Source organism: Silene latifolia, chromosome 11 (genome assembly GCF_048544455.1).
Source record: "Silene latifolia isolate original U9 population chromosome 11, ASM4854445v1, whole genome shotgun sequence".
NCBI lineage: Eukaryota > Viridiplantae > Streptophyta > Magnoliopsida > Caryophyllales > Caryophyllaceae > Silene > Silene latifolia.
The window spans coordinates 58,724,926-58,748,300 of record NC_133536.1 but is presented as its reverse complement, the minus strand read 5'-3'; the positions used below and the strand labels follow the sequence as shown (position 1 = coordinate 58,748,300).

Here is a 23,375-nt window from a genome sequence, read left to right as displayed (position 1 = left end):
AAGTCGATAAAGGGAATGTTGAGAAAGAAGATAAAGTAAGGCTAGAGGAAAAAGGAAGGACGTGAACTATTAAAAGAAAGGGAAATGAGAAGGGTGGGGAGAAGAAAGGGGACGGGGGAAATAAAGAGTAATACGGAAAAAATGGATGGAGTAGTAATAGGAAATGAAGTGATATAGTGAAGAATAAAATAATTATAAATAAACTCGACAAAAAAATACAATATACTAAATTTAACTGTACTTCATTTAATGAGAAGCAATGTTTTGTACTAAACGATTTGTCTAAAACACGTTTATTTGGACGGTGTGTGTAGATAAACATAAGTTTTGAGTGAAACTGTTTAGAACTTTCAGAAAAACAGTGTTACAGAATATCTATGTGTTGTTGGACAGAGTCTGGTCTACGTGTTTATGTTACTTTACAAGCTACAACATAATATTTAATGTTTTATGTATTCCATGTAATTCTGTTCTTTAACAATTAACCATCTAAGCGCGTAGTTATATCCGGATATTCATCTCTTAACAAAGTTAAATACGAATTATTTACGAATAGTTGTAATTTGTTTTTTTTTTTTCAATCGATTCAACTATGAAAACAATATAACAAGAGTTCAATGTGATCGACACTCAACATGTATAGACAGTCGAACCGAATAAACATACGCTAGCATGCACATAAAACATCGTAGGTTAAAATATCTTGGGGGACCGCGCGCTTTCGCGCGCGGTGCAACCAACTAGTAAAATTTAAAGGTTAAGATGTTAAATCGATAACGGATAGCAAACTTATTTGTTCTAACTCGAACTCGACCGTGATTCAACATGAGCCAATTCAATAGGTGACCTGATTAAGAATTAGTTTAATAATGGTCTAGATAAGATTAAATTGACATTCGTATTAATTGTTTTCACTAAACTTGTATTGAATTTATCTATATTCAACCAAATGAGTAAAACTCTTAGCCACGTGTCTCGCAATCTTGTTTAAAAAGTTTAGGTTTAGTGAAAGTGATTAGTAATGAAAATGACACACATGAAATTAATTTTGACGACTGTTTTTAACTAAACATAAATTAGTGGAGGACCTAAAAAAAATGATTCCCATTTCCAAATAGCAAAAGTTGTCACCTTTACTAAGATAATAAGATGAGCAATTGTCTTATTGATTCAATGAACTTGCTCCAACTAATGATAAATTTGGAAGAGATTTATCTATAGTTGAATGAAGAGAAGAGGATCAAGGTGATAAAAACTAAGAGGAAATGTAAAAATGAAGCGGGCTGGGTAATAAGTGAGGGCAAATCGGTAATAAGTAAAGGCCAATCGGTAAAAAACGAAAAGTGGTACTCGTATCAAATTTCAAAGGAATGACATTTGAAGATAGCAAGGCTCCGTTTGACACGACACTTCAATTAGCTTATTTGACCAGAGTAGTTTATTTGACCAAAATTTCAGCTATCTAATTTTTTTTGCAAGTGTTTGACAAGTAGCTTATTTGGTCAAATAAGGTCAAATGAAAATGAAATCTTCTGCTCGGGTAGCGTTTGAAAATCAGTGACTAAATGACTTTCCATTTTATACCATTTATTCTATAATATTAAATAATTTTCATATCCTTTTACGTCATTTTACCAAAATTAGCTACCTTTTCAGCTAATTTGTCAAACACATTTTTATATAATCAGTTACCTTATCAGCTCCTAATTTTCAAATTTCCTTATCGATTCTTACCTTTTCGGTTTTTCGCTTTTTTTTAAAGATTAAAAAAAAAAAAAAAAAATAGAGTAAATTTTTTTTTTAAAAAAAATGGTATATAAAAAGAAGTAATTGATAATTTTCCCTATTTTTTTCTTCTTTTCTTTTAATGCATAAAAAAATTACTCCATACTGCGGCATTGATGTTTCTACGAGATTGGTCATAAATCTAAAATACGTTAAGCAACAATTGAAAACACAATGTTCGATTTCAACTTTTCAAGCATTCTATGAACAAACTAGCTGTTACACTTTTTGTCCCTAAGCCCCTAACCACACGGAACACTCATATTTAACTGCTTCCAAGTGTCGACTAATGACTCGTATCTCACTGATGACTAACCATTGTGGCCCCAAACTTGGGGAAAACGGTAGGACTATGCCATTTAAGTCGTGAATTCTTCACGTTCAGGTTTTTCAGCTCCTACTGGTGTTTTCTTTAAAGAAGGGATGATTCAGGGCTTCTTTAGCAGTAGGGCGCTCTGTGGGATCAAACCTTAACAACTTGCACAGCAGGTCGATCAGAGATGATTTTGATCTGTCTACATGCCGAGATATCAAATCCTACAAATGTAAGATATTAGAAGGCAATTGATTATAGATTGAGATGAACTAAATCTTGAATACACGTCCAACTCATACAAGGAATAAATACTCTGACACTACAAGGCGCACCAAGTCGTTTTGGCTGTGCCTTACCCAGACCTCGGGCTTAAGTGCGGCTTTTTTTTAAAACTAACTTGTGAGCGGATTTCAAACCCAGTAGCTTCAAAACTCTGCTATTTTGGCAGCCTTAACACCACACACACACACACACAAGAAAAAGAGTTACAAAAGTGATACAAACCTTGACATGCTCAAGCTTCTGCACAGCTCTGCAGCTCTCCCTTGACTCTGCTCCTTCAGGCCAGTTCAGTCGAGAACCTCGTCTAAAATATTTCTCCGCACCTCTTCTGTAATGGACAAAGCCACCAAATACAATGGAATGATTATGAATCAGTTTTGTGCCGCATCTTAAGAAACCACGTGATTTTTGGTCTTATTTACCAAACATTTCTCTATTTCACTTCAGAAACTATAAATGCGTCAAAATTTAGTAGATTTGTGCTATTTTTTGTCTTGCAAATGTGCCCTCAAACCTGTGTTTCACTAATCCCATATTAGGATAAAGTTCTCGTGTCGAAGAAGTTGAGTCATGTGACTGAGTCTGACACTGGCATACCTGTGTTCGAGTAACGTAGTTGATACTTACGTGGCTTTCTGTATCATATGCCGTGGAAAAGGTCCCAACACTTTCTCCATCATTGCCAAGTGCTCCAGGTTTTCGTGAGTTTGGAACAGCGCTCTACCCTGGAAAAAAGCTTATAAAGGTCACATCTCCTCTACCAATGAAGTCTGACAGTGGTAGCAGTTTGACATAGCAAACTAAGCAAAGGAATGTCAACTCACTGAGCAAAGTTCGACAAGTATACATCCAACACCCCATAGATCGCAAGGATAGCTCCATCCTAGACCTGAAAAGATGACAACCGCAAGGCATCTCAACTGACGAGATCATAATACTCTACGGCTCCCACATTTACCAAAAAGGCTATGCAACTTAATTAGATTCTCATCCAAACAACTCCAGCCATCGTAGATGTAATAAAAAGGCAGATACCAACAAAATTGTAGTAGAATGATAAGGATGAGGTTGCTTAATACTTTCACACACACACGCGCACACAAAGCATTTCTAATTGCAAAGAAAAAAAAATAATCGCTCGAAAGAAAGCAATAAGACAACACACCAAACCTTGCCTAAACAAACTACGAACATCATTATATGTATAACAGACAAAAGACTTCATCTTCATATCATTAAGCTCAAGCTTTGGTTTTCAAATGCATCTTCAGGTGGTGCAACTGAGAGCCATTTAACAGATCCATAAATAAGTAGAGACATATATCAAATTATCAACTCGATGTAATGAGTTTTCACTCATCCACATATAAGTAGAAACAAATATAAATTCTAAGTCGTACAACTGCCTTTTTTTATATTATTACGCGGTGTACCCTTGAACTCTATAACCTTCTTCAACGCTTCGTTAACACCCTCACTCTCCCAACAAACCTCCTTCAACCTGCTTTTATACCCGTCAAAATCATATCATCCTCTATGAAACCATCACACAAATCACCTTTAATTAGCACAAACTATAATTAAAACCTCCTCCATGAAGCATGAAATGATAATGGAGGTTTCATGGATTGTTAGTTAGGCTCATAGATTATTTGGTGGTTTAGTTGGTAATTGGCTGGGATAAAGGTAAATAAGCGGGTTTAACGGGTAATTAGAGTGGTTGACGAGTGAATTAATGGATCAACTAATGAACTAAGTTTATGGAGACAATCGATAAGGTTATGATATAGACTCATGTACAGAGTTCAGGGGTACACCGTAGAGTTTCAAAAAAGTAGGGGTACAACTTTAAAAAACCCAAATAAAAAGGCAGACATTGTAGAATTTCCGAAAAAAATTTATACGCTGCAGTTATCAATTCTAATATATGCCAATGGAATCCTTAAATGAACTATCATCAAGGCATAAATATGCAAATAAAACTCTTACACTTTATAAAAGCGAGCAAGAGATTATAGGGAAAGATAAATCAACTCTGTAATTGAGATGATCATTGCAACAGAGACCATAAGGCAGATAATAACTAAAGCAACCTTCATTTCACATAAATTAATTGGTTACCTAGAATAACTTCAGGGGCTCTGTAGTGCCTGGTGGAAACTGTGGAACTATGACTAGGATTATCATATACCGCACTACCAAAATCAATAAGCTTTATAGCGCTGGAATTCGGCAAGTAGCTATAACGTGTTTCCTTCGCAGATATCTTCTGTACCACGCGAAGAAGCTCTTTAGCAAAAACTAGATACACCCAAATGGCCAAGCTGCAAGGGAGAAACTGTCAATGAAAAAGGACAAATACCTCAGAGAAAGGTAGCCTCACACACTCGGAAGATACGAGAAGAATATTTTCAGGCTTCAGATCAGTGTGGATTAAATGTAACTCATGCATATCTGTCATAAGTAACAGATCACAGCAAACACATTAACAAATATCGACTTATTTCGAACTAAGGCTCCTGGCAAAACAGAACACAATGTGGTTAATGGTTAACGTAATTATACGAGAACGTAGATAGAAGGTAAAGAATCACACATGCTACAGATTCCAAAAGTTGTCGTCCAAAATCCCGAACAAGGTCCACATGGAAAGGGCGGTATCTATTTCTCTTTAAGATATCATATAAACTTGGCCCAAGCTTCTCAAACACCTGAATACACATCATCACATTGCACACAAAGGAGGTTGGCATTTAGAGATCAGCAAAGCGATCAGCTATTGACACACTTTTACATAACAGAAAGTAAGCAAGCAGACAGAAAATGGGTATAGATATAGTTTTGTAAGAACGCCGGTAATCATTCAGGTAATGAAAATAAAGAATTTGATGACAAATTTCTACAAAAATGACAGGATTATCTGAGAGTAATCATGCTAACACGTTGGTGTTTTAATAGAGAAGCAGATCTTCACCACAGATACATAACCTAAGAGACTGCAATATGAACACCCGACGACAACCAAAATTAAGGGTGACAAGATAAATTGAGCAACTTAAATAAATTTAGACCACTCACAATGCAGATATGATTGCGGTAGTCAAACCAGCTCCTTATCTGAACACAACTGCACCAGAAGCAACAACTTGTAAGAAGTTAACATCCATGTCTTCTCTCCAACAATGCTAAACGCATGGTTTCAGCAAGAAGCCAGAACTACGTACTGAGAATCAACTTTATCATGCTCTGCTAGATGACGAAGAATATCAATTTCAATCATTGCCCCGCCACGATATCTTGAATTGCTCCGAACAACTTTGATTGCGACAGACTCTTGGGTTTGACGGTCCAGACATTCCAGTACTTGTCCAAATGTGCCTACAGCATCAGCAGCTTTCTAAGAGGACAGAAGCAGAATCATAAAATGGAAGTTCCAGTGGCACTTGTTTGTTTGACAGCTAACCTTCACCCATCTTACTGAGAATTTTATCTGTTCAGAAATATATAAAACAATATCAGGTCCTGAAATAAAATGATATTCAAAGCAGTGGTACGACATGACTATGTCTGCTAAAGAAACATTTTCTGATTAACCAATTGTAACATGCAATAAATAGTCAAACTACCATACTCTCCAATATCATCAATTTCCTGCCAATACAATAATCCCCAAGGTAAAGTGGTCTCAATCGATCAAACAGATTCAATTGCAAGAGCCTGTTCAATGCGTGATTGCACGACCGCAATATTGCACGACCGCAATAACAAATCCAATGCATGATCTCTCGACCACCAAAAAATTTGTATAGTCCAATAAAGTACTCTGTATATTTCTTTCTCTTAGAAGGCATAACGTATTTGCCATTTGGGTTAGTCAGAGTTCTCCTCACGTATTTGAAAAATGTCTACAACTCAATGGATCGGATGAAGTACGAATACGCAGGGAGTGAATAATCGACTCTAAACAGTCAGGAAGTACGACACTAGAAATGCACCGCGTCACTTATTCCACAGCTCCCCTAAAACTAAAAACACACCCAAAAAAAAAAAGAATAAACAGCGCATGACAAATAAAGACGAAGCATTACATCAACAGCTGTACACTATTGGAATTAAGGACAAATAGAAGGGTACATACGATGATCAAAACTGCGTAAAATACATAATCATTGGGCCCATAGCACAGAGACCATACATTTTAATCAATTGAAATGTAACACATATAATGTACCCCATAACATCCACAAGATAGTATATTCTTACAACACATCAACAAGGATAATGCAGAAACAATCGCTGTTAGTTTCAGAGACGGGAATAACAACGACCATCGTTATAACTCAATAGCAACCAAATTGACAACGGAAAAACAAACAAGGGAAACAAAGGCTGAAACTTGATGAAAAGGGCATGCATAATTGAGCATTTTAATTTGAAAAACATACATCTGGAAGTCAAATTCTCGCCGACAGAGAAGACATAATGGCCTTCAGGATCATCATCTCTCTTGGGAGGCGAAACGTAGCGTTCTAATACATTATTTGTAAAATGTGGTATATTTCCCTGATTAATGTCAATTGAATTATCAATTTCGATGTATGAAATTATGAAATTGAAGAATGAAAAAAAACCCTAGAATGGAAAAGGGGGAAGAAACCTGAATAAAGCCGTCAGGTGCCACGTCCCAGACAATACGCCGTCGTTTCCGGGGCTGTCTGGAGTCCACATCCAGTGACGTCATGTTCGCCGTCGTCATCTCTGGCCGGTGAGAATTGGTGTTAAAGATTGAAATACCCTCTTGCACCTGGGTCAAGGACTCAAGATGTATTATCATTGTGTACTTTATTAGGCTTCCCCGTACTCATTTAATAGTTTGCGAACCGAGTGGCAAATAAGCCCCAAACGGTTGTCACTACGTGCAAATTAGTCCCATAACATTTTACACTGCAAATTAACCCTATTAGTTATACCCGATATGCAATTCAGCCCAATTAGAGATATCCGAGTGAATTTCTCACCGGAAAATATTGACGTGTTACCGTAAAGATGATTAGGATAGATTAAATTAAATAATAAATTAAAAAAAAAAACAAGAATTAACACTACCAAATAATCTGTCACTCTTATCACCTGTTACTTCCTCCCTCTCATCTCTCCCACCCTCAAAACTCTCGTCTCTCCCATCTCATATATTTTGAGCTTCTTCTTCAATCCTCACACCTCTATCCATTTTTTCTATTTTTTTCCATCTCAATTTTGTTGTTTGATGTAGCCTACACTAATTCCCATATATCATCCACCATTTTTGTAATTAAATTTTAGCAAGTATGTTAGGCGGGATATGTAATACTCCGTATTTATGAGTCTTGGGGTACTCTATCGAGTAAGCCTTACTCTGTCGAGTAAGAGTAAGTCGCGTTTTAGAAAAGTTTCTGACCTGTTGGGTACTCGATCGAGTAGCTGGGGCACTCGATCGAGTAAGGGGGTACTCGATCGAGTAGCCGGTTTTACGGGGAGTTTTCTCGGGTTTTGTTAATTATGCGATTAAGGTATATAAGCTTTGTCGTCATTATTCTAAATCACTTTTGCAAAACCTAAATTACTGTTTAAGAGAGAAAGCAAGCAAGTTCTCCATCCTAATCGCATTATTAGCAATACCCGGAGTTTGGAAGGTCGGTTCTTAGCGTTGATTATACCGTTGAGTTCCTTGCGTCGAGGGTAAGATCTATGTACCCTTTTTATTGTCTTTCCTTTGATTTGGTTAAACCCTAATTTTAGGATTGGGGGTTTTGTGTTAGTTTAGTGATTGTTAGTAATTATATGATTATATGTTAGGAGGAGGATTCGTAGAAAAGGATTTGTGATACAGCTGTTGAGACCGTCGATTGTGTTCTTTGTTCCGGGTAGATTTCTACTCGCATTAGTCCCATAATGGGATATTGGTTGATGTATTATGTTTGGTTGTTTGATATAGTAACTGTATTGTGTTTGTGGTTGTGATCGTTGTTGATGGTTCGCGAGGCGTGGCCTCGGCTGAGTGGGGTCACTTGCGGGAGTGGCTTCACGCCCTAGTTTCGCCTTCTGTGGAACCCGCCACAGAAGGGATGTGCACATTAATGGATAGGGTTATTGCTCACTATGTGGAGCGGGGATTTGGTGGGTACGGGCTGCGGTCCCCATCGCGGCGGTGGTCCAAAGGGGATCGATCGATGATTGAGATGATTGGATTTGGCGTGATTGTGTGTGTGTGATTTAAACTGTCTGCTTATCTTATTGTTGATATATATTGAGTTGTGTGATTAGTATCGACCCCGTTTAAATGTTTTAAAATCGTGGTGATCCATTCGGGGTGGTGAGCGATTTTTGAGCGGTATGATATGACGCGTATGAGATAGCCGGATGAGTCATCACGTGGCGCTTAGAAGTCTTCCCGTGTGTCGACGATGTGTTATAGCTTTGATAGTTTTAGCGATGAGACCGTCTCGAGGATCTTGTATTTCTTTTTATCAGTTTGGTATTGCTATGTAATCACTTTAAACTTTATTTACTTTTAAAGTTGTTTCGTTATTGTCTTATGAATATCATGCCTCGGGTAACCGAGATGGTGGCATCCTTATACCTGAGTGGTCCTGGTAAGGCACTGGGAGTATGGGGGTGTTACAAATGGTATCAGAGCGACGATCCTGAAACCTGTAACCAATGAATCTAATGAATCTAGGGAGTCAATTAAAATGAACCCGGGGTAAAGGTTGTAGGAGCTAATGCAAAAGCTTGGGAGACGTCCTAAAGTCGCGAATTTGCCCTACAATTTTGAACCGGTCACATGGGGGGTGTGTGTCAAGGTCGTATGCGTTGTTTGATAGCTTGTGTGTGGATGTGATGAAATATGTGTAATTGTTGGATGTTTGGAGTAGAAAGTTGAGAATGTGAAAGAAAGATTGATGAGATATATAGAACTGTGGTTGGAATGAGAAACATGATGGATGATTCATAATGTGACATAATAATAACATGTGAATAGAAATGTTGTGTTGTATACGTATATTTTGTTTGCATAGAGTTGTATGATAAGTTTATGTACTTGTCCACGATTGTTCATGGGTATATGTTGTAAGAAGTGTGTAGCTGTAATGGATGAATTAGTTGGAAGAGATTAAGTAAGTAATTGCATAAGAATATGAAATTCATGTGTGGAGCATGTTTATGTGGGTAATGGATTGTATAATATTGCGATGTTAGTAACATGTGAATAGGGGATTTTATGTCGTATATTATATTATTGTGTACGTAAAGTTATAAAATAAAAGCATGTGGGTAAATCGTGATTGACAAGTTAAATAACCTATGTGCATGATGAATGTTGTTGCTTGGCTTTTGAAAATAGTAACATATGATTATGAATACTGGTTTTATGAGTTTTGAACTGGTTTTGTTTGCTTGGTTGTTGTTTAAGTTGTTTGGAAGTAAAATCAAGTAGTTGTGTTTTTCGATTATAAAGAGGTTGTCTTTAAACTGTTATAACTTGAGATGCATAAATTATTTTGATGTGATTCCAATTGGAGGTGATATCTTGTTCTTTTACGATTCTAACGATAGGTCACACGCCCAAAACGACCAAGAAATGAGTGAGTTATGACTGTTTTACTAAAAACTGGCAGTCTTGAGAATTGGGGTACTCGATCGAGTATCCTTGGTACTCGATCGAGTAAGGGGCACTCGATCGAGTACGTTAGTTACTCGATCGAGTAGCCCTGGTGATTTGTTTTACGTGCTTCTGATCTTGACCTACTCGATCGAGTAAGTCCCTTACTCGATCGAGTGGCTCGACTCGATCTAGTGACCCTGTTTTGGGTCATATGCTTATCTTTTGACTTCGTTGCATATTATGTTTAATTCAAAGTGGTTATTTTGCTTCTTTATGCATTGTTTTACATGTATGTTGGTCTTGATACGTAAGTTACCCCATCCTATGGGGTGGTGAGTGGCACCTTTTGGTGAGCATGAGTTTGGTGGGAGGAGATGAGCTATATGTGGTTGTGATAGATAGTGGAAAAAGAAAAGAAAGATCGTTATGGCTTAATTGAGACATGGAGCATGTTTTGTGAGATGAGATGAGCGATATGTTTGTATGTTGAGTAATGTAAAAGTAAATGAATGTAGGCAAGGGATGATGTGAGTTTATGGAACGTGAGAATGAAAAGATTGAAATGAGGGACGCAAATGATGGCAAAATGAGATGTGTAAAGAATTATGGAGGGAGATGGTTAGGAGTCGTGTGGGTTATGGATATATGTAGTGAAAGTTCGTTTTAAAGGGGGTTGAGAAGAGTGGTAAACAGTGAACTTTATGGAGACATGTCGCGAGGTAGATTTGCACACAGTGAGTGAGTTTGGGAGATTTGGTTTATTAAGAGATAAAACTACTGTGGGATTTCCTTGGGCATTTAACGGTATGAAATGAATTCTGATTTCTAAAGAGGTACAAAAGAGATACAATTGTTTAAACAGTGAACGTTGATTTTATGGATAGATTAGTGGCAAATGTGAGTGATACCATAATAAGAGAAGATCCATGGTAAGAAAGAGTGAGATGATATCGATATAAAATAATGGGATTTGAGTTTTGGAGCGATGAGAAGGTAATTGGTGCACTAAAGGGTTAGATAGAAGTAATAAGGAGTTGAGCTATTAAATGGTATTGTTGAGTATAAAGAGAAAAGAAGGATAAAAGTAAGCTGAGAAAAATGTTCACCGGAGTTATGTAACATGAAAGTAAGGAATCGTCGAGACGTATGATACTATCAGGAGTAAGTAAGTTAATGGTTATATAGAAGTTTCAGGACAACATGATTAATCATGAGTGTCGAGGAATTAAGGGAGTAAGAAGTTGGTAGAATATCTGCATGATATGAGATTTTGGTGGAGAGTTAGATGATGACATAATTAAGAATAGTATTGGGAAGAATGTTGAGGTAATTTTGTTGATGGATTCGATGTTTGTTATTTGGGATGTTAACCAAAGATAGGAAAGATATCGTGATGTTTAGAGATGAGTGTAAGAGGTTTGATGTCCGGACAGTGGTAGTGTTATGGTTTGTGACTAGTGGTTAAGGGTGACGGTATATTAGAAAAGCAGCAAATCTAAAAAGCTTGATTTTGTAGGGACCATATTGATAAGTATGGTTATGAAAGAGTATAAAATGTGGTTATATGAGGCGGTTGTTAATAGTTGAGCATTAATGGAGTGGCTACATTTGGCAGAGGGCGATGGATATGCGAATGGGAGAATATGTTATGAGGTGTATACGAGTTAAGATCGGGTGAGAGGTAACTTTTATCAGCTGGTAACTTACGTGATCAGGATTGACTGGTTGGATGTGATTACGGGTCTGTGATATATAAATGTTTGTGTGAGGTTTTGACCTTACAAGACGTGGTATGGTGTAATTATCATAAAGTTGTTATTTGAATGTTCTGTAATGCATGTTGAGTACGCTAATCTAATTGAATGATATTCAAAAAGGTAATAATTTGAGTGATCTGGCATGACTGGCTATACTTGTATGGATTCATGATACATGTCAATCTGTGATATGGTAAGGGGATGATATTCACGAGGTTATTATCTGTTTAATTCATAAAATATGTTGTGTTATGATTTAGTAAAGTGGATTTGAGTAAGTTCTTCTTGTCTGAGAAGTTATTCTGAGTCAGTATTTATGGGAGTTGTATGTAGTTGTTGTGGGTTAATATCCGTATACTACCCTTTAATTGCAGGACTATAACGTAAATTTAAACATGCAATTTATAGTCATAAAACGAAAAACATAATGAAATGATTAATGTATAGAAATCAACCTCGGGTCCTTTGATGCACGGCGTAAAGAACAGAAATCAAACCAGATTCCCTCCTAATTGTTGCACCCAAGACCTTGTCCGAGATATGCCCTTGTGCTAGATGGTGTTCTCCGATTGCTTTGCAATATTGGGAGAACTGATGTGTGTTTTTCTTTCGAGATGAGAGATCTCAGGTTTTTCAGAGGAGAATGCTCTTCCAAACCCTAATTTTTGTTTCAAATGATGATTAGGTCAGAAGGGAGGAGAAGCTCTCCCTTTTGATCCCTCTCACTCGGCAAAACCGAGACCCACACAAGGGAAGTGGGCTTCCACTTCCTCTTGGTTTTAACTTGTGGTCCGGTTCATTAAATTCCAAATGTATATGACGCGTCGATTATAAATCACATCGGTTATCGGAAATTAAGGCATCAGCTAATAATACGGGTTAGTTGAATTATTAATACGTGTCCGACAAAACAAAGATTGTATAATTTATTCAATATACATTAATTAAATATAAAACGCTTATATTTAATTTTACTAATTAATCGTTAATTCGCCTTAGCTCATGATATTTAATCCGTATTAAATATAATATCTCAACATCACATTTTGACTAATTACTAGTCAAATAACTCGGACTAACTGGTTAGTCAATTTTGGCATCTACATGACAGTATTTTCATACGGTCACATCTCTCGAACGTATCCTATAGGTGTGACTTTTAGGGACCAGTTGATCACCGCCATCTGTATGACAATAACGTCAAACTTATCTAGCAAGCCAACCGTTATTGATAAACGTGGATCAACTGATAATAATACCAAAGTATGCCCTTTGATCCTTTTAGAGGTTTATAAGTCCTTGCACTAACTGTTAAGGACACCAACCCCAACAAGCTCCCACTTGTCCGTACAAGTGTATGTGCAATGACGTTATCCGCACTAACTGGAGGACACAAGCTCCAACAAACTCCCACTTGTCCGAACAAGTGTATGTGCGATAACCGATTCTCATATTCATTTAAAATTTCTCCCACTCAATGTAAAACAATTTGCTGATCCGGATCCACAAAGGTCGTATTTTACAATCGATCTGTATCTAGAGTGGTTTCCCGACTAGAGAGTAACTTAACTGATAAAACGAATCCGTATCCGAGCATGGCCATGCATTTCGATTCTGACTCCTCGAGTGGCCCTGAGAAATATCGAGTAACTGATAAAGGCTGAATATTTCCTTCAACTCGACTCCTTCCGATCTAAGCACGCATGAAATGACCCGAAAAAAAATCTACTTGGCCCCCCTGTTACGGATGACCGTGAGAAAGAAACCAAAGTCACCCAAAATCTGCCGTAGTCTCAAGAGACAGTCGATAGTCAAAGAATCGACTCTTAGGATCACCATGGAAGTCCTATCCACGACCGGGCAACGAATGTTATAAAACATTTAGGACTCCACGTCGATGTCACAATGGTGTCCTACGAGATATCCGTATAACTCGCCTCTGTGATTGGTCAGTCAACCGGTTGACTTATGGCTCGTTGAACCCACCATCAACCAACGTCACAAAATAATTGCCAGAGTTATCAGCTCATGTGGGCAATTAAGGACAAAAAAAAAATATAATGTTTGTTCAGTTCACTTTGTGGTGTTCAAAATTGTCGTACAATTCCACATGAAAAACAAAAAATATATATATAAAATATCAAAACGATGATGTCGTATAGAGTACAAAGGAGAATGAATCTGATCCATAAAAGAGTACTACAACTCAGGAACACGTTTGATTCCCATGGAATTTACGTGCCCTTCATGCTTATCTTGTCGTAATGCTTTAGTGAGAGGATCTGCTATGTTATCATCAGTAGCAATCTTTTCTATCACTACTTCCTTTTGCTCCACGTAATCCCGGATTAGATGAGCTTTCCGTTGTACATGTCTAGATTTGTTGCTAGACTTAGGCTCCTTAGCTTGGAAGATGGCACCACTATTGTCGCAATAGATGGTGATCGGGTCATTCGAACTAGGCACTACCGATAGTCCATGTAAGAATTGACGCATCCATATCGCTTCCTTTGTTGCTTCGACGCGGCATAGTACTCGGACTCGATCGTAGAATCTGCTTGTAACAGTTTGTTTCGAACTCTTCCACTGATCTGCAGCGCCATTAAGAGTAAAAACGAATCCAGACCGAGATTTCGAGTCATCTCGATCCGTTTGGAAGCTAGCATCTCACAGAATCCGGTTGCGCATAGCTTTTGTTCGCCTCCATAAGTCAATGCCCAATCTTTAGTCCTCCGGAGGTACTTAAGAATGTTCTTGACAGCCAACCAATGTGGTTCACCTGGTTCTTTGTTGGAATCGACTTGTCATACTCAATGCATATGCCACGCCTGGGACGTGTGCATATCATGGCATACATGATTGATCCTATAGCCGAAGCATAAGGAATCCGTGTCATGCGCTCTTTCTCTTCCGGTGTCTCTGGTGCCTGAGACTTGCTTAAATGCACCCCTGGAGCCATCGGAAGGAACCCCTTCTTGAGTTAGTCATGCTTTGAATCTCTCTAGGACTTTGTCTATGTAAGACTCTGATCGAGAGATAACATCCGTCGTGATCTATCTCGATAGATACGGATGCCTAGAATTCTTTGTGCCTCTCCCAGATCTTTCATCCGGAAATGGTTTTTCAACCATACTTTCACCGAAGTTAAGAGAGGTATGTCATTCCCAATCGGGAGTATGTCGTCAACATACAATATTAGGAAGACAATCTTGCTCCCACTCGACTTGATATATAGACATGGTTCCTCGATCGATCGAGTAAATCCATTTTCTTTTATCACTTGGTCGAAGCGATGATTCCAACTCCTTGATGCTTGCTTAAGTCCATAAATGGAACGCTTAAACTTGCACACTTTCTTAGGATGTACTGGATCGATGAAACCTTCGGGTTGTACCATGTACAACTCTTCCTCCAAAAAGCCGTTTAAGAAGGCGGTTTTCACGTCCATTTGCCAAATTTCATAGTCATGAAAAGCGGCAATCGCTAAGATAATCCGAATGGAACGCAGCATGACTACGGGTGCAAAAATCTCATCGTAGTGCAAACCTGGCACTTGGGTGAAACCTTTAGCAACTAGTCGTGCTTTGTAGATATCTTGTTGACCTTCCACAGAATGCTTTATCTTGTAAAGCCATTTGCATTGAAGGGGACGAACCTTAGCAGGTAAGTCAACAAGATCCCATACGTTGTTCTCATACATGGAGTCCATCTCGGATTGCATGGCTTCAAGCCATAGCTTTGAGTCAGAACTTGTCATGGCACCTTTATAGGTTGTGGGTTCACTACTCGTTAAGAGTAGAACGTCATCTATGTCATGTTCCTCGACCATACCAATGTATCTGTCCGGAGGAATAGAGACTCTTCCCGACCTCCTAGGTTCCTCAGGAATATTCATCGCAGCCGGGATTGAAGGAATAGGTTCCTCCAATAGTTGCTCGGTACTTGGCTCTGGAATCTCCGACAGGTCGAAGGTTCTATCACTCTTTGCATTCTCGAGAAATTCCTTCTCTAAGAATGTCGCACTAGCCGCAACAAAAACACGTTGTTCGGTTGGCGAATAGAAGTAATGACCAAGCGTTCCTTTAGGATAACCTATAAAGTATGTCTTGACCGATCGCGGGCCGAGCTTATCCTCGTGTCTCCACTTGACATAAGCCTCGCAGCCCCAAACCCGTATAAAGGACAAGTTAGGGACCGTTCCCTTCCATAGTTCATATGGAGTCTTGTCAACAGCTTTAGACGGACTTCGGTTAAGTATTAGAGCGGCTGACAAAAGAGCATAACCCCACAATGAATCAGGTAATATCGTGTGACTCATCATGGATCGAACCATATTAAGTAGTGTTCGATTTCTCCGTTCGGACACACCATTCAACCGAGGTGTTCCAGTGGAGTTAATCGTAGGGCAATCCCACGATCTTTGAGGTGTTGATCAAACTCGTGAGAAAGATACTCGCCACCACGATCCGAACGTAGTGTTTTAATCTTTCTACCTAATAGGTTCTGCCCCTATTCTCGGTATTCTTTGAATTTCTCAAAGGATTCACTTTTGTGCTTCATTAAGTAGACATAGCCATATCTACTTAAATCGTCCGTGAAAGTGATGAAATACCTATAGCCTTCTCGTGCGGTGATTGACATAGGACCACATACATCCGTGTCTATGAGCCCTAATAGGTCGCAAGCAGCGCATTCCAACACCTTTGAAGGAAATCCGAGTCATCTTACCGATGAGACATGATTCACACGTGCCAAATGATTGAAAATCAAAGGCCGAGATAGCTCCATGTTTGATGAGCTGTTTTACGCGTTTCTCATTAATGTGTCCTATGCGGCGCCCATAGATACGTTTGATCTTTGTCACCAACCTTTAACTTTTTATTCATTACGTGTAATATTTTCGTGATCGATCTAAAACATAAATTCCGTTCATGGAGACTCCTTCTTGTAAATCATATCGTGTAATGAGAAAATGCAAGTATTATTTTCTATTACAAATGAAAAACCAAGTTTATCAAGCGCAGAAACAGAAATAATGTTTTTGGAAAGACTAGGTACATAATAGCAATCATATAATGATAACTCAAATCCGCTAGGAAGCTGGATCACATATGTCCCCTTGGAGATGGCGGCTACTCTTGCTCCATTCCCAACACGCAGTCCACCTCACCCTTTACGAGGGGTTCGATATTTCGAGCCCCCGCACATGATTACACAGATGAGAACCACAACCAGGATCAAGTACCCAAGTTCCGTAACTTGCGTGGTTAATCTCAATCATATGAATAAAAGTAGAAGAAGAAGACATACCAACGGGTTTAACACGACCGCTTTTAAGTCCTCATGATAAACAGGACATGTGCGTCTCCAATGCCCATCATGTGGCGGTGATGGCATTCCATGTTATCTTTCTTGCTCTTTATGTCGCACTTTGATGAGTTACTCGACTCACCAGGACCACTCTTACCCGAGCCCGACTTCTTGAACTTCGCCTTACCTCTGCTAGGTTTGCACGAGCTTTGCCCTTACCCTTTCCTTTATTTGACACAACAAGAACATCCTGTTTCATGCTCCCACCGAACTTCATATCCTTCTCGGTGCATGACGAGGAGGGAGTGCAATTCATGGGGAGTCTTCTTCAAATCATTCATATAGTAATTCGCTCTAAATTGCGAATAACCATCGTGGAGTGAGTGAAGTATGCGGTCGATAACAATGTTCTCGCTGATGTTACGATTAAAGGTCTCCGACTTCTCGACATTCTCAATCATGCTTTGAGAATGTGTGGGCTAACCGGTTGGCCCTTTCGAGTCTCGCATCAAAGAAGCGAGTGGTATGCTCATAAGTCACGATCCTCGGAGCTTTCGAGAATTCCTTGGTGAGCGTGGTGAAAATCTTGTTTGCACCATGGGCTATGAAGCGTTTATGCAAATTGGGTTCCATTGCAAAAATGAGAACGTTTTTAATCGCACCCGCTTCCATACAGAAATCGTTAAACTTGGCGATTTCGGTAGCTCTAGCCGTGGGACCTGGGTTTGCCGGGATGGGCTCTAATAGATATTTGAGCTTCCCGTCAGCAGCAGCAGCATTCCGTAATGCCGCCTCCCGATCCGCGAAGTTGGATCCATCATTCTTGATCGAGTAGACCGATTCATCCGATTCATGAAGATCCTAAGCCAGGACTCACGGTCCAATGTGGCACTTGGCATTGGGTTATCAGTAGAACCAGCCATTTGTTGTTTAGCAGTTTAAAAAACGTGATCTACACTGAAAAAGGAAGAAAAACAAAACGAAATAAGCAACTCATCGAGGTGATTTAAGTCTATTTAAAATTTATTTTAACATGTAGACTCTTGCACTTGCATAATTGATCTCCCTCAAGAATGATACAAGTGATCCCAGGACTCAATTTCTGTAAATTGATAAGCCAACTGTTTAGCTAATTCTTCCGGAAGAACTCTTGGTCGATAGATTTCTGTAAATCCTATCTATAGTCCACCATAATCACAGGATCGTACGAGTGACCATAGTGTTGAGATAAAATAGGTCAATCGGTTCCAACTTACCCGACGTAGAAGGGGTCATAGTATGCCTACCGACGAAGAAGGGACTCATTGGAGTTTGACCTATAAAGACCGTTCTCAATTTTTGTTTATACGAGGAAGATCCCATCAACTAAATTATAATTCATTTTAAGTGAACGAATAACTAGCGTTTGTCGTGAATGAATTTATTTGGATGATGGCTTTAAAACGTGTGACATGAGAATGTCAATGAAAACTAACTCGTGACCTCTATATGTGTCAGTTTTCATGCAATTATTAGGTGGTTTGGTTTTTAGGCGGAAAATGATGCATATTATCGTTACGAAAAAAAAAATGAATGCAATACGTAAATAAAAATTCCTAGTGTGGCCTATCCTAGTATAAGAACATAATACAACTTTGGAATCCACCGTTGGACCCGAAAAGCTTGTCTTGATGTTCCATCTTGATCCAAGTAGCGGGAGTGAGCATCCGGTCTCCATCTTTGGTCTTCTCAAAAATTACAATTTAAAATTACAAAAATAAACCTATTTACATTCTAATTAAAAACTGTAATTACAAGTGAAAAATCCAAAACGGAGATACGAGATCTCAAAATACAACCAAGACCGTGTTCCTTCATTACGGTAACACGTTCTACTAAGGCCACACTAAGTTACAACTGATTGCAAAAATTAAATACGTAATAAAAGGCATTCACGGCATTCAAGATGAACGATAAATAAAAATGCATCAACTAAAAAACAAATTCATTCGTGACATAATTCCGTAATTATGTTAAATTTATCCAAACCACCTTTTAATGATTAAAATTCATGTGATAAAACCGCTTCTATCATTTAATTTTAATCCATTACAATCCGTTACTTTAAATACGCTTTAAAATAACTTAATGGTACGTGTGTGAACCGTTTCACAATCATAGCGAGTGTACAATATCCGTATAAAGTACATATTGAAGCCAAAAGAAAATTTAAATCAAAAGAAACAAATTTTCAAAGTCATAAAACGAAATCCCTCGATCCAGGGACACAAGTGCTCGATCGAGGAACTAAAGGGCTCGATCGACTGAACTGCAAGTCGATCGAGGGGTATGCTAATCAGGGGGTACTCGATCGACTAAACTGGAGGTCGATCGAGGACTTATATCAGCAAATCTACTCGATCGAGTACGAGGACAACTCGATCGAGCAGTAGGGTTTAGAAAGGGGTCGATCGAGTACAACAGGGACTCGATCGAGCAAAAGGTTTTTGAAACGGGGTCGATCGAGTACAACAGGGACTCGATCGAGCAAAAACAAGACCAAAAAACCACTCGATCGATTAAAAACTTGATCGATCGAGTACAAAACTTTCTGAAAAACTCCAAACCCTCGTGAAACAGTTTTGGCGAGACAAAACAAACGCTATTTTGATCAAAACTGATTGAAAACAAATCTAGAAATTGCTAGACATTAACATATTGTTATAATGATCGTGTAAAATAACAATATGCATAATATCAAAACGAAAATAACCCGTGTAAACATGTCACGGTACGGTTTTCGAGACAAAACAACAACAAGAGCAACCGAAAACGCAGCAACAACGAGAAAAAAAATTTACGCGTGTAAAAATTATCTGCCGCACGGATTTTTAGACAAAACAAAAAATCGTTTCAAGATAGTTTTATGAAAAACACATGGAAAAATTCACGTGGCCTCGCTCTGATACCACTTGTGGGTTAATATCCGTATACTACCCTTTAATTGCAGGACTATAACGTAAATTTAAACATGCAATTTATAGTCATAAAACGAAAAACATAATGAAATGATTAATGTATAGAAATCAACCTCGGGTCCTTTGATGCACGGCGTAAAGAAAGAAAATCAAACCCGATTCCCTCCTAATTGTTGCACCCAAGACCTTGTCCGAGATATGCCCTTGTGCTAGATGGTGTTCTCCGATTGCTTTGCAATATTGGGAGAACTGATGTGTGTTTTTCTTTCGAGATGAGAGATCTCGGGTTTTTCGAGAGAATGCTCTTCCAAACCCTAATTTTTGTTTCAAATGATGATTAGGTCAGAAGGGAGGAGAAGCTCTCCCTTTTGATCCCTCTCACTCGGCAAAAACCGAGACCCACACAAGGGAAGTGGGCTTCCACTTCCTCTTGGTTTTAACTTGTGGTCCTGGTTCATTAAATTCCAAATGTATATGACGCGTCGATTATAAATCACATTATCGGTTATCGGAAATTAAGGCATCAGCTAATAATACGGGTTAGTTGAATTATTAATACGTGTCCGACAAAACAGTATTGTATAATTTATTCAATATACATTAATTAAATATAAAACGCTTATATTTAATTTTACGAATTAACTGGTTAATTCGCCTTAGCTCATGATATTTAATCCGTATTAAATATAATATCTCAACATCACATTTTGACTAATTACTAGTCAAATAACTCGGACTAACTGGTTAGTCAATTTTGGCATCTACATGACAGTATTTTCATACGGTCACATCTCTCGAACGTATCCTATAGGTGTGACTTTTAGGGACCAGTTGATCACCGCCATCTGTATGACAATAACGTCAAACTTATCTAGCAAGCCAACCGTTATTGATAAACGTGGATCAACTGATAATAATACCAAAGTATGCCCTTTGATCCTTTTAGAGGTTTATAAGTCCTTGCACTAACTGTTAAGGGCACTAACCCCAACAAGTTGTGATGAATATCGATGTGGTTGTGGTGCCTCGGGTGGTGATCCGGGCACGATATTTAGTGTTGTGATGCGGGTATTTTCGCACTGCGGTGTGGCTGATGGTGGCGGTGTTGTGATGCCGTCACCGGTTGTGGTTGAGTAGGCGGGATGATTATGATTCGAGTTTCGAAAGTTCATACCAGTCATACATAGATTGTTGTTTTGTTTGATGTTGCTTCGTGTGAGTTTCAGTTTGTACAGATAGACAGTTGTTTTGTTATCGATGTTTCTTACCCGTTAAATTTTGGAATGAGGGTAGAGTATGATATGAAAGAGAGTTGTACATGTTTTCGTTATTGTCATGGTATAGTGACATTCTGTTGATGGGACACAATTGTGAGAAGTTGTTACAGTAATTTTGATATTGTTTTAAGTTGAGGCATCGTAGTCATAGTCATGATCTCGATATATGCGGTGGTTCATAATCCTTTGTTGAGACAGTGAGTGTAGGGTGTTGAGTAATTAGTGTCGTGTTAAGTTATGTATGAGTCTTGCGGTAATGAAAGAAAGGAACTTGAGGATCTAGTGTGAGTGTACGTAACAAGTGTGGATCGTGAGTTATGCTTTTGACGATAAGAGTTTTATGTAGTTTATATAGAGAGGTGTGTCATGTTGCGGTAATAGGGAACAAGTGAAGTTTTGGATTAAGTTAAGGATTTTGTAGTATAGGTTAGGTGGTGTGACGAGTGAAGTGAAGTATGAGAGTTGTTTAAGTAAGAGAGCCTTGGATATGTGCATGGCGAGTGTTTAGGTTCTAGGTGGTTATCTTTGACATGCGGTGATGATGAGGATAATGAAAAGATATATCTAGGATTTAGTATTAGTGAGTACGAGGACGTAACATTTATCTTAAGAGGAGTAGGATGCGATAAAAGAGATTTTGATGGTTGTACATATGGTAGTATAATTGGAAGTAGAGTGTTGGTGTAGCATAAGGTATGGATTTGTATTTGTTGTGGTTGATAGTGTTAAAAGGTCATGGACGTGCTTGTAGTAGTTCTATGTTAGGAATGCAAGAATACTTCGATAGTGTTGACAGTTGGATGATGAGGTTATGAGTGTGAGTAAACTTCGAGGACGAAGTTCCTTTTAAGGGTGGTAGAATGTAACATTCCGTTTGATGTTTATGTAGTTGGTTATGTATGGAGTTAGTGTCGGGAGAGTTTATGATGTAGTTGATACGACATCGTGAGCGAGGTGTGGAGGTAGGAATAGTTGGTAGAGTTGGTGTTAAGAGTTCATGGTTTCATGTTCTGTAAGTTGGGGTTTTGTTTTGAGTTCTTAGTAGCTTTGTTGCGTCTTGACCGAGTTAGTATGTTTGTTTTTGTGTATGGGTTGAACTTCGGGGACGAAGTTCTTTTTAAGGAGGGAAGACTGTAATACTCCGTATTTATGAGTCTTGGGGTACTCTATCGAGTAAGCCTTACTCTGTCGAGTAAGGGTAAGTCGCATTTTAGAAAAGTTTCTGACCTGTTGGGTACTCGATCGAGTAGCTGGGGCACTCGATCGAGTAAGGGGGTACTCGATCGAGTACCTCGGGTACTCGATCGAGTAACCGGTTTTACGGGGAGTTTTCTCGGGTTTTGTTAATTATGCGATTAAGGTATATAAGCTTTGTCGTCATTATTCTAAATCACTTTTGCAAAACCTAAATTACTGTTTAAGAGAGAAAGCAAGCAAGTTCTCCATCCTAATCGCATTATTAGCAATACCCGGAGTTTGGAAGGTCGGTTCTTAGCGTTGATTATACCGTTGAGTTCCTTGCGTCGAGGGTAAGATCTATGTACCCTTTTTATTGTCTTTCCTTTGATTTGGTTAAACCCTAATTTTAGGATTGGGGGTTTTGTGTTAGTTTAGTGATTGTTAGTAATTATGTGATTATATGTTAGGAGGAGGATTCGTAGAAAAGGATTTGTGATACAGCTGTTGAGACCGTCTGATTGTGTTGCTGTTCCAGGTAGGATTTCCTACTCAGTATTAGTCCCATAATGGGATATTGGTTGATGTATTATGTTTGGTTGTTTGATATAGTAACTGTATTGTGTTTGTGGTTGTGATCGTTGTTGATGGTTCGCGAGGCGTGGCCTCGGGCCGAGTGGGGTCACTTGCGGGAGTGGCTTCACGCCCTAGTTTCGCCTTACAGGAACCCGCCACAGAAGGGATGTGCACATTAATGGACAGGGTTATCGCTCACTATGTGGAGCGGGGATTTGGTGGGTACGGCTGCGGTCCCCCACTGGCAGGGCTGGTCCAGTGGACAGTCAGTGATTGAGATGATTGGATTTGGCG

At 38.8% G+C, this 23,375-nt stretch overlaps 1 protein-coding gene across 3 annotated transcripts; it reads right to left on the bottom strand.

Moving 5' to 3' along the window:
• Positions 1-1,948: 1,948 nt before the first annotated feature.
• LOC141611670 (serine/threonine-protein kinase AFC3-like) lies at positions 1,949-7,241 on the bottom strand. 3 transcript variants are annotated; one of them, XM_074430255.1, is made up of 12 exons: positions 7,041-7,241; positions 6,829-6,946; positions 5,847-5,873; positions 5,608-5,761; positions 5,462-5,510; positions 4,980-5,094; positions 4,746-4,837; positions 4,505-4,652; positions 3,208-3,272; positions 3,011-3,108; positions 2,606-2,711; positions 1,949-2,322 (listed from the first exon to the last, which is right to left on the bottom strand). In XM_074430255.1, exons 1-12 carry the CDS (start codon positions 7,215-7,217, stop codon positions 2,176-2,178), a joined length of 1,296 nt encoding a protein of 431 aa, XP_074286356.1. In that variant the 5' UTR covers positions 7,218-7,241; the 3' UTR covers positions 1,949-2,175. The 3 variants fall into 3 exon arrangements, with proteins under 3 accessions (XP_074286356.1, XP_074286357.1, XP_074286358.1); XM_074430256.1 differs by having other exon boundaries at positions 4,505-4,649; XM_074430257.1 differs by lacking the exons at positions 4,746-4,837; positions 4,980-5,094 and having other exon boundaries at positions 4,505-4,721.
• Between the last annotated feature and the right edge of the window lie 16,134 nt (positions 7,242-23,375).

Excerpts from the sequence above, each read along its gene's own strand:
- LOC141611670 (XM_074430255.1), bottom strand. The coding sequence starts at position 7,217 with ATGATAATACATCTTGAGTCCTTGACCCAGGTGCAAGAGGGTATTTCA. Across the intron at positions 5,762-5,846 it reads TCTCAGTAAGATGGGTGAAG|GCACATTTGGACAAGTACTG; the intron begins GTTAGCTGTCAA and ends CTGATGCTGTAG. Across the intron at positions 4,838-4,979 it reads ACTTTTGGAATCTGTAGCAT|ATATGCATGAGTTACATTTA; the intron begins GTGTGATTCTTT and ends TACTTATGACAG.